The 13,126-nt window shown below is 60.6% G+C and overlaps 1 protein-coding gene across 10 annotated transcripts in view; it reads right to left on the reverse strand.

Moving 5' to 3' along the window:
* Nucleotides 1-13,126, reverse strand: part of GSE1 (Gse1 coiled-coil protein) — a 424,827-nt gene that overhangs the window by 37,385 nt on the left and 374,316 nt on the right. For 5 of the 10 annotated variants that reach the window (XM_081216431.1, XM_081216434.1, XM_081216435.1 and 2 more), the window contains one exon: nt 225-443. The exons of the other annotated variants lie outside the window; for them this stretch is intronic. In XM_081216431.1, the coding sequence (XP_081072557.1) occupies nt 225-443 (219 nt within the window). The remainder of the gene's footprint in view (nt 1-224; nt 444-13,126) is intronic. 10 annotated transcript variants of the gene reach the window in all.

Genomic DNA, 13,126 nt, shown 5'->3' on the forward strand with positions numbered 1-13,126 from the left:
CCCGCCAGAACGAAGCAGCATGAGAAAAGCCAGCACGTGTAGATGTGGGCGTGCAAGCACGTGGGCGGGAGCAGCCTCGCCCCCGGAGCCCGTGAACGTGCGGGGCGGCGGCTCGTGGGACCGGCTGTTGCCCCCCGAGCGCAGGAGCCGCGAGGCCTGGTCAGGAAGGAAGGGGCCGCTCTCTCCCCCGCTTCGTGGAGCCGCCCGGCGGGCGCGCCTCTTACCTCTGGGCTCCTCCGCCTGTTTGGCGAGCTTGCGCAGCGCGGCAGCAAAGCTGGAGGACGGCGCGGCCTGGGCCGACAGCGCGCTGCTGGTGGCGGGGCTGCCACTGGGCACCAGGGCGCCATTGAGCGGCGAGGGGGTGAGGGGGTTGACGGTGGCGGTGGTCCTGGTCGCGGTGGAAAGCATCCCTAGTGAAGGGGACTTGGGCTCATGGCTCATGCCTGAAACAGGAAAAGAAGAACCAGAAGTCACCCAGAGAGCAGGAGGGCCCGGCACCGGAGCGGCGTCTGCGCGGCCCGGGGGTCCGGTGCCAGCGGGCGGCATGCGGGGAGCGGGAACAGAGCCGGCGGCCCCGGCAGCACAGGAGAAACGGAACAGAGCCAGCGCTGCGCAGAGAACGGGGGCGCGACCCCGGCGTCCGCGGGCAACCCCTCCCCCCCCCCCCCCCCGGCTCCGTAAGCAAAGAGCCGCTGTGCACAGGACCCCGGTGAGTCCAGATGCTGAACGGCTCGTCCCGGCCCAAGCCGACAGCCTCTCCAGGACAGCCCGGGAGATCTGGGAGCACCCCCGACAGGCGCGGGGCCAGTGTCCTCGCAAGAAAGAGACGAGCTCCAGAGGACAGCGAAAGGGCTGAACCACTGACGATCACGAAGACCAACACGCTTCTGCCAGGCCTTCAGCACGTCGCTCTGGAGGACTCATGGAGCACGTCCTTTATCCTTCCAGAAAAGCAAACAGGCTCATACGGGCAGGCAGCACAGACCCAGGATTGTCCCAGGCGGCTTGGCCAGGGCCCTCCTGTGCCGCTACCATCCCCCCTTGGATCCCAAAGCCACAGGCACCCAGCGGGTCTGCACTGAGAAGGTGCCTCCGAGGACAGAAACAGGCAGAGAACACAGCCACCTGCAGACCCTGCTGTGGTCTCGCCCGGCGCAAACCCCGCCTAGACGCTAAAAGACCCGTGACCGCAGGTCTAAACTGCTGTCCGGGGGAAGCCCCCTTCCCACGGGGGTCCAGGTTCAGGTGCCACGCTGGCCAAGGAGCCGCCACCCTCCAGGAGTGACATCAGATGCCTTCCCACAAGCTCCCGGCCTTTCAAGTCCTGAGGAGGCTCAACCTTCACATGCCCCACGCGCCCCACTGATAACGGCCGGGCGTGAGCAGTGCCATAAGTCAGTCTTCTGTTAACTTCTCCTGCCCTCTCAGGGGCACCTGCCGCATCCCCGCTCCCTCACCGTGGGTACATTCGAGAGGCGGAAATCAAGGCGCACGGCCTCGCGGGTGGCACGGGCAACAGGCTGTGTGTGGGGAGAGGTAAACGAACCTGCGAAGCCCCAGACGGAGACCTAGGAGGGACAGCTCCAGGGAACACCCGGGGTCACCTGGGGAGGGGACCTGGGAAGTCATGGGAGGGGTGAGAGAGCACAAGCACAGAGTGTCCCAGAAGATGACAGGGCAAGAACATGCGTTGCCCCCCGGCCACGGCCCCCACCCCAAGGGGCTCTCCGCAGCCCCCAGAGCCCACCCCATCTCTGCAGCACTCTGCATCCAGTGCAACTCGAGTCTAACTGCAACCTGCTTCCATGCCTGTCCCCGTGGGTAGCCAGGTAAGCACTGGGGACCCCCACCGGTGGCCAGGAATGGGTGGGCCCCCGAGACCTGCCCCGCTGCCCCCAGAACTAGCCAGGAGAGGCCGCGGGTGCCGACACACGCCCTGAACCCAGGGTCCCGGAGAGCTGGGCCACGGCCACCAATGCCCTCTCGCCGGGCGGGCGGCAAAAGAGATCTTGGGGGCTCTGCCGCATAAACGGCCACGGCAGGGATGGGGTGGGGGGTGCATAAAAGGCAGTATCGAGGCAGGTGCGAGTTCGAGGGAACACCGTTCTCTCGGGAGAGGGCTCGCACCTCGGAAATAAACGACCCGCACAAGCGCCCCTGCGCCCAGGCTGGCCTCCCAGCTGCCGGCGGGTCACGTGGGCGGCGCCACGCCGGGCGACAGGGCACCACGGTGGCAGGCCCACTGAGCAGCCGGGGCGGCACCAACCCGAGGCTGACCCCGTGTGTCCTCCTCTTTCTGGAAGAACAGGGGAGAGGGTGGGAACCACATGCCCACAGGGACCGCAAGCCCACCAGAGAAACCCGAGAACCCAGTGGGGCGCAGGGTCTCTGCCCCAGCGGGCTGGTCACTAGAAAACACAGGTTCCTAACAAGAGTCCTTTCTCAGCCAAGCCGGCACCCAGCCAGCCACTGGAGGGCCGTTGAGCCCGACGGACACCATGTCCCGGAAGCTCAGCCCAGGCCCCCCTCGGCCCGCCCCCCTCCTCCTCCTCCACAGACGGTGTGGACAGAGAGGGCAGGAGGTGCTGCCGGCCACGGAGCCTGGAGGTCAGGCTCAGCGTGGACTAGGCTGCCATACGCTGGGGCCTGAATCCCGGCTCTGCGACCTCTAGCTGTGTGATGTTGGGCAAGTTACTTTGCCTCTCTGGGCCTCCTCAGTCTCCTCATCTATAAACGGGGGATACAGACAAAGTCTGCCTCGTGAAGTTAACTCCGTGAGGGTTCAAGGAGGTAAATTACGTGAGAAGCTTCGGAGCAGGGCTGGTACATCCCAGGAGTCACTGTTATTATCACGCAGCCGGTCAGCAGACAGGGGCAGAAACCCAGGTCTCGGGTGGGCGAGGGGCTTGGCTAGGCTCATACAGGTCAGGCTGGGCAAAACGGGGCCCGACCTGCCAAATCTGTGCCGCCCACCCCCACCCCCATCCCTCCCGTGTCCGGGCCGGGAGTCACTCAGCCTCCACATCCGTGGGTGGCACTGGCTGGTCAATGCGCACACACAGGACACCCCGGGACAGAGGGGGACCGGAGCTCTTGTCCTGCTGCCTGCGGGGACACCGAGGACATGACCCCACACAGGACCTGATCTGGGCAGTCCAGAAGTCTTCCGGGTCCTGCTCGGGACCGAAGGTCCACACTCAGTGGACCTATGGCTTTCTTTTCTTGGGGGGCGGGTGGTGGTAGACAGTGGAGCGCCGCCCTGCGGGGACCCCGTCTGGGCATGGCTCGCACAGGTCCTGGAGGTCCCGACCAACACCTAGAGGAAGGCGTCGCCACGAGGGGCTGCCCGGAGACGAGGTATGTGACGGGGGACCCCGGGACTCCCTACTCCAGGGAAACAAAGACCCTCCCTGGGACATCAGGTCACACAGACGGTCGGGTCACCTCTCAAGACAGCCTCGCGATGGGCCTGGGAGAGGCCGCAGCAGCAGCAGATACCCCCCCAACCCCGCACTCACTCCCACCCTGGGCCTGCCCTCAGGGTCTCCGACAATCCTGAGAGGCCAGCAGAGCACCAGTGGGGACACTGAGACCAGGAGCTGTTCAAAGATCTGTCACAGTCACACAGACGACCCAAAGTCACATGGACAACCCAAGGCCACACAGACAATCCAAGCCACAGCTCAGCAGCACATCTAGGGCTCGAACCCCACTTCCTGGGCCCAGATGCCATGTTCTCACCACTCATGACACCACCTGACCAGTCCAAGTCCCAGCTGTGATGCCAGACCAAGAGGTGCAACACACTCAGAGCTCAGGTACGCTTGACTACAGTGGTTTAGAAACGTGTCCCAGTCTGGCACTCATCCTTCAAGAGGCGGGGACGAATCCTCCTCTCTCCGTGTGGGCCAGACCTCTCAACTCACTTCACTGAACAGAACACGACAGAAGCGTGGCGACCACCAAGGTGAGGTCATCAAAGGCCCCTGGCCACCTCCCTGCGCTCTCCTGGATCACTTGAGCCATGGGGGAGGGGGGGGTCAGCTGCCAGGTTGTGAGGACGCCCTAGGTACCTGTAGGGAATCCCACATTCAGGGAACTGAGGCCTCCAGCCAACAGCCAACTGAAGCATGAACCATCTCGGCAGCAGCTCCTCCAGCCCCAGGGGAGCCTTCTGAGGAGACCACAGCCCCAGCAACCGTTCCTTTACACCAGACTCTGGGCCAGAGCCTCCTGGCCGAGCTGCTCCCGGATCCAGACACGTTTAGGTTTGGGATGGCTTGTTACGCGGCGTTAGGTAACTGCTACACTGAGTGCCACCACCATGTCCTCTGTCGATCACGGCCCTCAACCTCTATTTCCCTTCCTCTGTGGAAGTTCAACCACCTGCAGATACTCTGTGCCTGCTTTACCCACAGAGTCTCCAAATCAGGCCCCTCTGATGCCATCCAAGGCCATTAACCACCTCCCTCCCCTTTGCCACATTCCTTAGAGAACTGGCCACCACCTTTAAATCCTTTCACCTCTAAGGGCAAGGTGTCACTATGCCCATTTTACAGAAGGGAGACTCCAAGCTTGGGCCCAAGGGCTGACAGACGGTCAACAGCAGGGCTGGGATTACCTGAACACAGCAACTGTGTCCCACCTCCATAAAGCTGGTCAGGGCCCCGATCCAGACCCATCCTGGGGCCGCGGCAGGAGGGCCTGGCTCTGCTCCACCCCACAGCCCACACCGCATGCTGCCTCCAGGCAGAGGGGAGGGGGGTGGCAAAGTGAGACACGCCAAGCGGTCCTGCACCTCCCAGTGACCGGTCCCCGTGGCCCAGGGAGCAGATGTGGCGGTCACTGCCCAGTGGCCCTGTGACAGGCTGGCCAGCTGGTGACCCAGGCGGACATGCTGTGACCGCCAGCTGCCAGCGCTGGGCAGGATGGTACACGGGTGCTCGAATAAGCGGGGAGCAGCCATGGGGCAAATCCCGGGGCAGATCCCAAAATGTCACGGGCCCCTTAAGGCCACGGGTGGGGTCTTCAGGTGACAGCAGGAGGAACAATTTTCTCATTTTTAGCCTTTTTACTTCTCTCTGTTCTAGTTTTTCTGTAGTGAACCAGGGTTTTAAAAGTGGGGGGACCCACAAACAGATAGACTTGCCTGCATGAGTTGGGAGTAGCCAACATAGGGATGGGGTCTTCCCCAGACCGGGGCCTCCTGCGGGGCAGATGCGGGACCCACGGGAACTGGGGTGCCCCTCCCGGACCCCAAACCCTCACCGACAACCCCAGCCTTTCCCTGGTGACCAGGGTTCTGGGGGGCAGGCCCACCCTCTGCCCCTCCTGGACCAGCCGCCACCTGAATGTCACTGTCACACTCCTACTGGCATCCAGTGACGCCCCAGCCCCCTCTGAGCCTGCTCTCCCCCCTCCTTAAAGCCCGGCACATGCCGCACAGGCCCCACGTACAGTGCCCCCAGGCTCCTGGGGCTCCCCCAGAGCTAGCGTCCCTGTCGTGGTGTCAGCCGTGGTCTCTGGAGCAGCTTCGGGCCAGGAAAGCTGCTCTGCTGATGTCAGGTCACTTAAAATAGAATTCCAAATGAGCAGCTTCGTTAGGGGAGTCTAAAATTAGCATTCCTCCTCAGCATGTGTGCACCGGGAAGGGAGGGGTGGGGAGGGGAAGGGAGGCAGGGGGCCCGAGGGACCACCGGCAGCTGGGGTGAGGGCCCCCTTGCACCTAGGACGTGGAAGGACAAAGGCCAAATTCGGGGGACCCAGAGACCCCGTAAAGGGTCACCTTGGACGTGTTGGGGATCAACACGGCCTCCGGGAGCACACAGCCCCCGCCGTGTGCCTCGCCCCCCGAGTCACAGGCTCGGGGTCACTTCAGGGCTGCTGTGCCCCCAGCCCTGCACAGGCAGGTGGGTCCCACACCCCGCCACAGGTGCCACCGTGACCGTGGAAGCCCCAGCGGGGCGTGGAGAGGAGAGGGGGGCCTCGGGCAGCCCTGCACCCTCGAGAAGCCCCGCAGAGCAGGGGTGCCTATCCTCCCCCACGCCCTCATTAGAGAGGTATTTATTAACTTCTGCGCTCCTGGCCATCGACTGAGTTCTTGTCGACATTATCAGCTCATGTAAATTCATTATCCTAACAGCTGGGAATAGGCTCCACAGCACGAAGGCCAGTGATGGATGAGGGCCGGGGGCTGCAGCGGCCCTGGGGGCGGGGCCAGAGCTCCCTCTGCGGCTGTACCAGCCCCTGACACACGGGGAGCTCAGGTGGCCTCCTGGCTGCCTCATCTGCATCCCATGGTGCTGTCCACCTCCTGCCCCCTCGACCCTCCAGGAGAAAAGAGCTGCCACGGCCAGACCCCCAGAGCCGAGAGCCCCTGCCCTGTGCCCGAAGCTGAGGGCAGGAGAGGAAAAGCCACCAGGCTGGCAGCACGCACCGGATCTCCCAGCCCCCTCCTCCCCCGATGGTGACGGTCTTTAGAAGCAAGGACTGCCCAGCCCAGGACAGCATGGGGAGGCCGTCACCCTTCCCGCTCCTTCTACCAAAGTGTGGCGTCCTTAACCAATTCTCTTTCCTCTTCCCTGCCCAGGTTTCTAATAGGGCCAGAAGCAGTACAGAGCTTAAACCAAAAAAAAGAAAAAGGCAAAGAAGAAATATCCAAGTACAGAGGGGTGAGCTGGGCTGACGGCTTGGCAGACGTGTTCCAGAACCACCTTGTCCCCGGTGCTTCAGAACAGGTCCCGATCGACTCCGAACGCTCCAAACAGCTGGGCTTACAAGGGGGGCGGGGGGAGGCAGGCCCCTAACACTCCACTAAACATGGGCGCGGCTCCCCGCCCTGCGCGAGGGCGGAGGCGGTATTAATCAGTGCGCCTCAGCCTCCCTCCGGCCTCCCGCCGATCCCATAATTACCGCTGCCTTCACGACGCTCTGCCGTGGCTCCAGACCTCAGGCCTGCTCGCTCCGTGCTCTGTAATTACAAGCTAATCGCTGAGATGAATTTTCTGCTGGCTCCCGGTTCAAGCACCAACCCGCCCCACTTCCCCTGACAGCCGCCCCCCACCCCGGGTAATTACACCCCACGAGGCCGGGCCCAGCAGGGCCTCAGTTTCAGGCCCGCGTGCGCAATCTGGACCTGGATTCTCTAATCACCCCCCTTGGTCATTTTTCATTACCGCAGAGAGAAATGTTTGTGAACAAATACAAGTGTCCCCCAGCTCGGGGCCTCCATGCCACCGCCCTCCCCCCGAAAAGGGGCGATGCTTCTGCAGCCCTAACAAGGCTGGGGTCACCTGAGCAGAGACCCCAGCAGGCGGCGGCGGGGGGAACCACGTGATCCCAGGAGCCGGAGCGGCTTCATAATAAATTCATTATTATATTTGCCTTCGGCGTGTCCTGAGCTCACTCGCACGAAGCAATTTTTCTTGGGGGTGGGGGTAGGTGCGGCGCCTGGGAGAGTCAGGAAGGCCTCTGGCTCCCGGATGCACACGGGTGGCCTGCTTTAGGCCTTAATGTTCTTTTTCAATGACGGCCACCCTCTCAGGTTGTAGGTTTCTAAGGGGACTGAGGCCTTTTCTTGCCTGGAGTCCCAGAACTGGACGTACTCCCCAAGGCTAAGGCCCCAGTAACCGGCAGCTCGAGACAGTCATTTCGCTTTGGCTTTGGGGACGGCCGTAGCACATGGCCTGGATCCTGACCCGGAACCAGAGGGAAGGACTGAGGGAGGGTCGGGGGGAGGCCAGCCTGTGTGTCCAGAGACGACCCTGGCCGGGGAGTAAAATGAGTAACAAGGCAGCTCATTTTATGACAAGGCGGCCATCCCCTGCCGCGTGCAGCCCTGTCGGTCAGCAGTTTATGAAGTCACTACAGAACGGGGAAGGCAGGAGCTTACAAGCTGCAGAAAGTGTCTGCCAGGACCCCAGTCCATGGGAACAGGAGCCCACCCCTCCCAGAGCCAGCACCACGGCGTGAGCTGTTTGCAAAGCTAACTTCTGGGGTCCCCAGGCAGCCATGGCAGATGGGTTCAGCAACGCCCCGCAGCTGCAGCCAACAGGGGGAGGTTGGTGCAGGGCGGGGGCCGGGTAACATTTGGGGGCCCCCCCTTGCCTGCGCACTACCATGTTAGCGACACCCTTTGGGTGGGTGGGGGCTCTCCGGAGGCTGAATCCAAGTCCTGGGGTAAAGAGCGTTCAGGACAGACGCCCACACATGGGAGTCCCTCAGGGCATGGGTGCCAGGTTAACACCGGGAGGTGTAGGTGGGGCTGGGGCCCCCCAAGCTGGTTCACGGGGCAGCGGCTCCTGGGTGGAGAGGAGAGCGAGTGGTTCTGTGCTGCCCCGTGGACAGTGATGGGCACGGGGTTGGCGCCCGGAGCAGCCCGCTGACAGAGGCCTCCAAGGACAGCCTAGGGGTTGAGGTTCAAGGCCTCAGACGCTTGGGAGTCCCGGAGGTTCCGGTGGATGCAAAGGACGGAAGTCAGGCAGCAGACGACAGCAACATTTGACCGCGATTATATAAGGGCGGCCACGGGGCGGCGGGCGGGCGGCCTGGGGTGGGGGGCAGGCAGAAAGCTGGCAGCCCCGAGGAGGCACATAATTAACACAGAAAAGGCTGAGAGACCGGGTCAAGGGTGGCGCCCAGGACCCCGGAGGTGGTCCTTAACAATGGCATCAGCAGTGACAACAACAAGGCCTGGCTTTGCCCAGAGCATCCCAGTCGCCCTTCACAGTAACTCCACGAACAGACCCCAGGCAAACAGGTCACCCAAGGAGCCTCCTACACGGCCCATCCCTACCCCCACTCTACAGATGGGTAAACTGAGACTGGAAGAGTCATACCCTTTCCTGGGGTTGCGTGCTGAGACGCTGGGGTGGGAATCCAGTTTTCCTTGTGGCTGTGCCAGCAATTTCCCTTTAAACGAGAAGACACTGGAAAGGACCCCCCACCTCCTAGGGGTCACGTCCCATCCTGCAGGCCGCTGTGAGCGCCCACCTACGTGCTGCATCATTTTACAGATGGTACCAGGGAGGATCAGAGGTGGCACACAGCCAGGGAGTAAGAAGAGCTCTCACCTTGGGGCCCACCGCACCCACTGAATCCCCCATTCCGGCAGCTCTGGGCAGGAGGGCACCCAGGGAACAACCCCAGGAGTGACTCCTTTGTGTGCCCGAGGCCCCTGAGCTAACCAGGCCGCCTCCTTACAAAGGAGCCCTTTGAGTGGAGCCCGGAGGCACGGGGTGCAGGACGCAGGTGGGGGTCAGAGGTCCCAAAGGACAGGAACCCAACCTAGCCAGGAGGCGGCGGCCAAACGCCTCCAAGTTTCCATGGAGCGGCAGGCCAGGGCCGGCAGGTGGGAAAACAGGCCAGGAGGGCAGGGGTCAAGGCCAGGTCCTTCTCCCAAAGGGAAGAAACCTGACTGGGAGACCAAACTTTGAGGAGCACTGAGAAGAGGAAACAGAGGCCACTGCTGAATGGGGCCTGCCCAGCCCCAGGGCCCAGGAATCCAGGTGTTTAGACAGCTCCTGCCCTGCCCCTCAGGTGAGAGGAGAGGATCAGAGAACAGAAGAGCATTTGTCCCTTCAAACAAATTATTATTTTTAATTTCGGGGGTCTGCGTTGGGTCTTTGTTGCTGCACATGGGCTTTCTGCAGTTGCGGCGAGCGGGGGCTACTCTTGGTTGCGGTGCGCGGGCTCTAGGCGCGCAGGCTCAGCAGTTGTGGCTCAGGGGCTTAGTTGCTCCACGACATATGGGATCTTCCTGGACCAGGGCTCAAACCCGTGTCCCCTGCATTGGCAGGTGGATTCTTAACCACTGCGCCACCAGGGAAGTCCTGTCCCTTCAATACTGAGTGGGTGTTGACAAAGCTGTCTGTGCAGGGAGGGCATCTCCACCTGCACCCCCAGGCCCAAAGGGCACTTAGTAGGGCCTCAGCCTGCAGAACAGGTATGTCCGTCCCACCTTCACAGTGCACAGCCTACCAGATTCAACGTGGAGAAGGGGACGCCTGGCCCCCTGCTCAGGCAGACGGGCAACTTCAGAGTCTCACATGGCAGGACCACCAGGAGTTAAGTCAAGGAATTGCATCCTCGGTTGGAAACCAGCCAGAAGGTGGGGATCCGGGCCTGGCTCCCCCGCACCTGCTGGTGGGGTCCTGTCGGGTCCTCATGTGGTCTGAGCCTCAGTTTCCCCATCTGTACCCCGGGGTTGGGGTGGGGGGACTAGACAGCAGGTGGCAGAGGCTAAGCGGGCTGCCTTTCATCCATCAACCTGTTTATGTGGCCTGAAGTCAAGACATGTTTAAATGTGAATCAATGGGGACTTATTTCCCTGGTGGTCCAGTGGGTAACACTCCGCACTCCCAATGCAGGGGGCCCGGGTTCGATCCCTGGTGGGGGAACTAGATCCCACATGCTGGCCGCAACTAAGAAGTCTGAATGCCACAACAAAGATCCCGTGTGCTGCAACTAAGACCCGGTGCAGCCAAAATAAGTAAATAAATAAAATATTAAAAAATAAAAAGTAAAAAAGTAAACATCTATCAATGGATGATATCTTAAAACTGGTTTCCAGTCAAAATGAAGATTTCCCATTTCCCTTGAAAAAGTAGGAGCCACCAACCATAATCCCGAGCGTGGCGACCGTCCCCTCGTCTGTCCCGAGGTTGCCGACTCGCCAGAGTCCCCGCCACTCCCTACTGTCGCAGGCTGGCTGGCCCCTCAACGCCAGAGGTCTCTCCAGTTTAGGAACTATGTGGGTTGGGGTGATGAAAAGGGTCCACAGGAGATGAATAAATGTGCGCACGACCGGGATGCTCAGATGTTAGCAACACCTTCGAGCAGATTCAGCAGCAAGAAGTCAACCCCTCCACCCTCAGCACAGGGGTGATCCCGGCACCTGTCAACCGCAGGTGGATCCCACATGAATCAAAGCCAGGACTTGCCTCGAGTTATAAGATGTTTTTGTGGGTTCTTTCTGCTTTTGCAAAAGTGCCATTCTCACCATGGTTCCAAGTGACACACCCGACCCCCTGCCCAGAAAAACATATCCACTGAATTCTGCACGTAGTTTGACCATGTTCACAGAAGCCCATCTGTAAACCCCACAGGGATGTGTGTGTAGAGGTGGCTGGCACCCATGAACCCACATTATAGACGCCTATAGCGAAGAATTCTTTACATTATCAAATGCCGATACTAACACCCTCCCCCAATATATTCTACCCAGGCCAAGGGAGTCCAGGGTGTCAAAAGTAAAATACTAAGTTCCTATGGTGTTTCCATGGTCCAAGTTCTAATGGTGTTTCCTCACCTGGGCTCATCTGCCATCTTCAAAGCCCTAGGTACCATGCCCAGACATCAGAAAATGCCCCACTGGAAAAAAACCAACTACCCTGCAGCCAAAGTGGGCTTCAGGACAGGACCACCAGGTAAAATTTCGCAAAAGCAGTCACAAGCCACCAGCCATGAGCTCCCTAGTCCCTCCCCTGCCACTCGCCAGGTCAAGCCAGCCACCTGCCTCTGGCCACGGCCATCGTCCACAGCTGCCGAGCAGCCAACTGCCTGAGCCTAAATAATCCTTCACTTGCTCCAAAGAAACAAACAAAACCCCCTCCACAGCTCCACCTGGGAACTTGTAAGGTTCCTGCACCCCAGGGAGGATGCTGAGGCCAGAACTGGCTCTCACAGGTACCAGGCTTCACCCCCCAGGACTCTTGGGTCACATGGCAAGGAGCAGTCGGATCTATGCCCGAGCCCTGCCGTGGGCACAACAAAAGCCGGGGGCAACAAAACCAGAGGCTGACCAAAGGGCTTTTTCCTCCCCTTGTGGGCAGAATGGATGTCCTTGGAGGCCAAGGGCTGAGGGGCACAGAGGGGACCCCAGAACTGAGTAAATAAAGGTCTGGGCTGTACAGGCAGGCAGAAAAGCGGGTCCCGGCAACTCCTGGAGGAATCTGGCAACGTCTTGAAAGACGTGTCCAGCCTCCACGCCCAGTCCTCTCACCTCTGGAGACGTAGCCAACAGATCAGTCCTGAGGTGTGAACACACCCATGCGGGGCTCGCTGCACGGGGCACGGACACGGCTGCAAACGGCAGCGTGAAACCCTGAGGCCCGCTGAGCGCCCTGGCGGGGGAAGCCCGGCACGGACACCGCACCACACACAGTTTCTCACGAGGAGGAAGGTGACGCAGTCCTGCCGGTTTCAACTTGGAAACCAGCTGTTTGGTTAAAATGCACTCCCTGGGCCCAGGTGACAGGCTCCCAGGGCTGACACCCCTACTAAGGAAGTCCTTCTCAGCCTTATAAGACACGAATTTAGGTGAAAGCTGCACCTTGAAAAAGCTAAGTTGATGTGTTCAGAAAGGAGAAAAGCCTGGCCGCTAATCTGATTGATCTATTTTTCAAAACATTTTTTTAATTCCTTTTTATTTCTTCTTTTTTTTTGGGGGGGGCTGCGTTGGGTCTTCCTTGCTGCACGCGGGCTTTCTCTAGTTGCGGCGAGCAGGGGCTACTCTTCACTGCGGCGCATGGGCTTCTCGTTGCGATGGCTTCTCTTGTTGCGGAGCACAGGCTCTAGGTGCGTGGGCTTCAGTAGTTGTGGCTCACGGGCTCAGTAGCTGTGGCTCGAGGGCTCTAGAGTGCAGGCTCATTAGTTGTGGCGCATGGGCTTAGTTGTTCTGCGGCATGTGGGATCTTCCCGGACCGGGGCTCGAACCCGTGTCCCCTGCACTGGCAGGCGGATTCTTATCCACTGCGCCACCAGGGAAGCCCCATCAATCTGATTTAAAACCTACAATCTGGGCTTCCCTGGTGGCGCAGTGGTTGAGAGTCCGCCTGCCAGTGCAGGGGACACGGGTTCGTGCCCCGGTCCGGGAAGATCCCACGTGCCGCGGAGCGGCTGAGCCTGCGCGTCCGGAGCCTGTGCTCCGCAACGGGAGGGGCCACAGCAGTGAGAGGCCCGCGTACCGCAGAAAAATCCATCAATCAATCAATAAACCTACCATCTCAGACCACACTTCCACTCCCCTTGGGAGCCCAAGCAGAGGCGACCAGAAATCCTTTTCAAGAGTCCATCAAAAAAAAAAAAAAAAAAAAAAAAAAAAGAGTCCATCAAACCAGGGCCCTGA

Source organism: Mesoplodon bidens (genome assembly GCF_964165515.1).
Source record: "Mesoplodon bidens genome assembly, chromosome: 18".
Classification (NCBI taxonomy): domain Eukaryota; kingdom Metazoa; phylum Chordata; class Mammalia; order Artiodactyla; family Ziphiidae; genus Mesoplodon; species Mesoplodon bidens.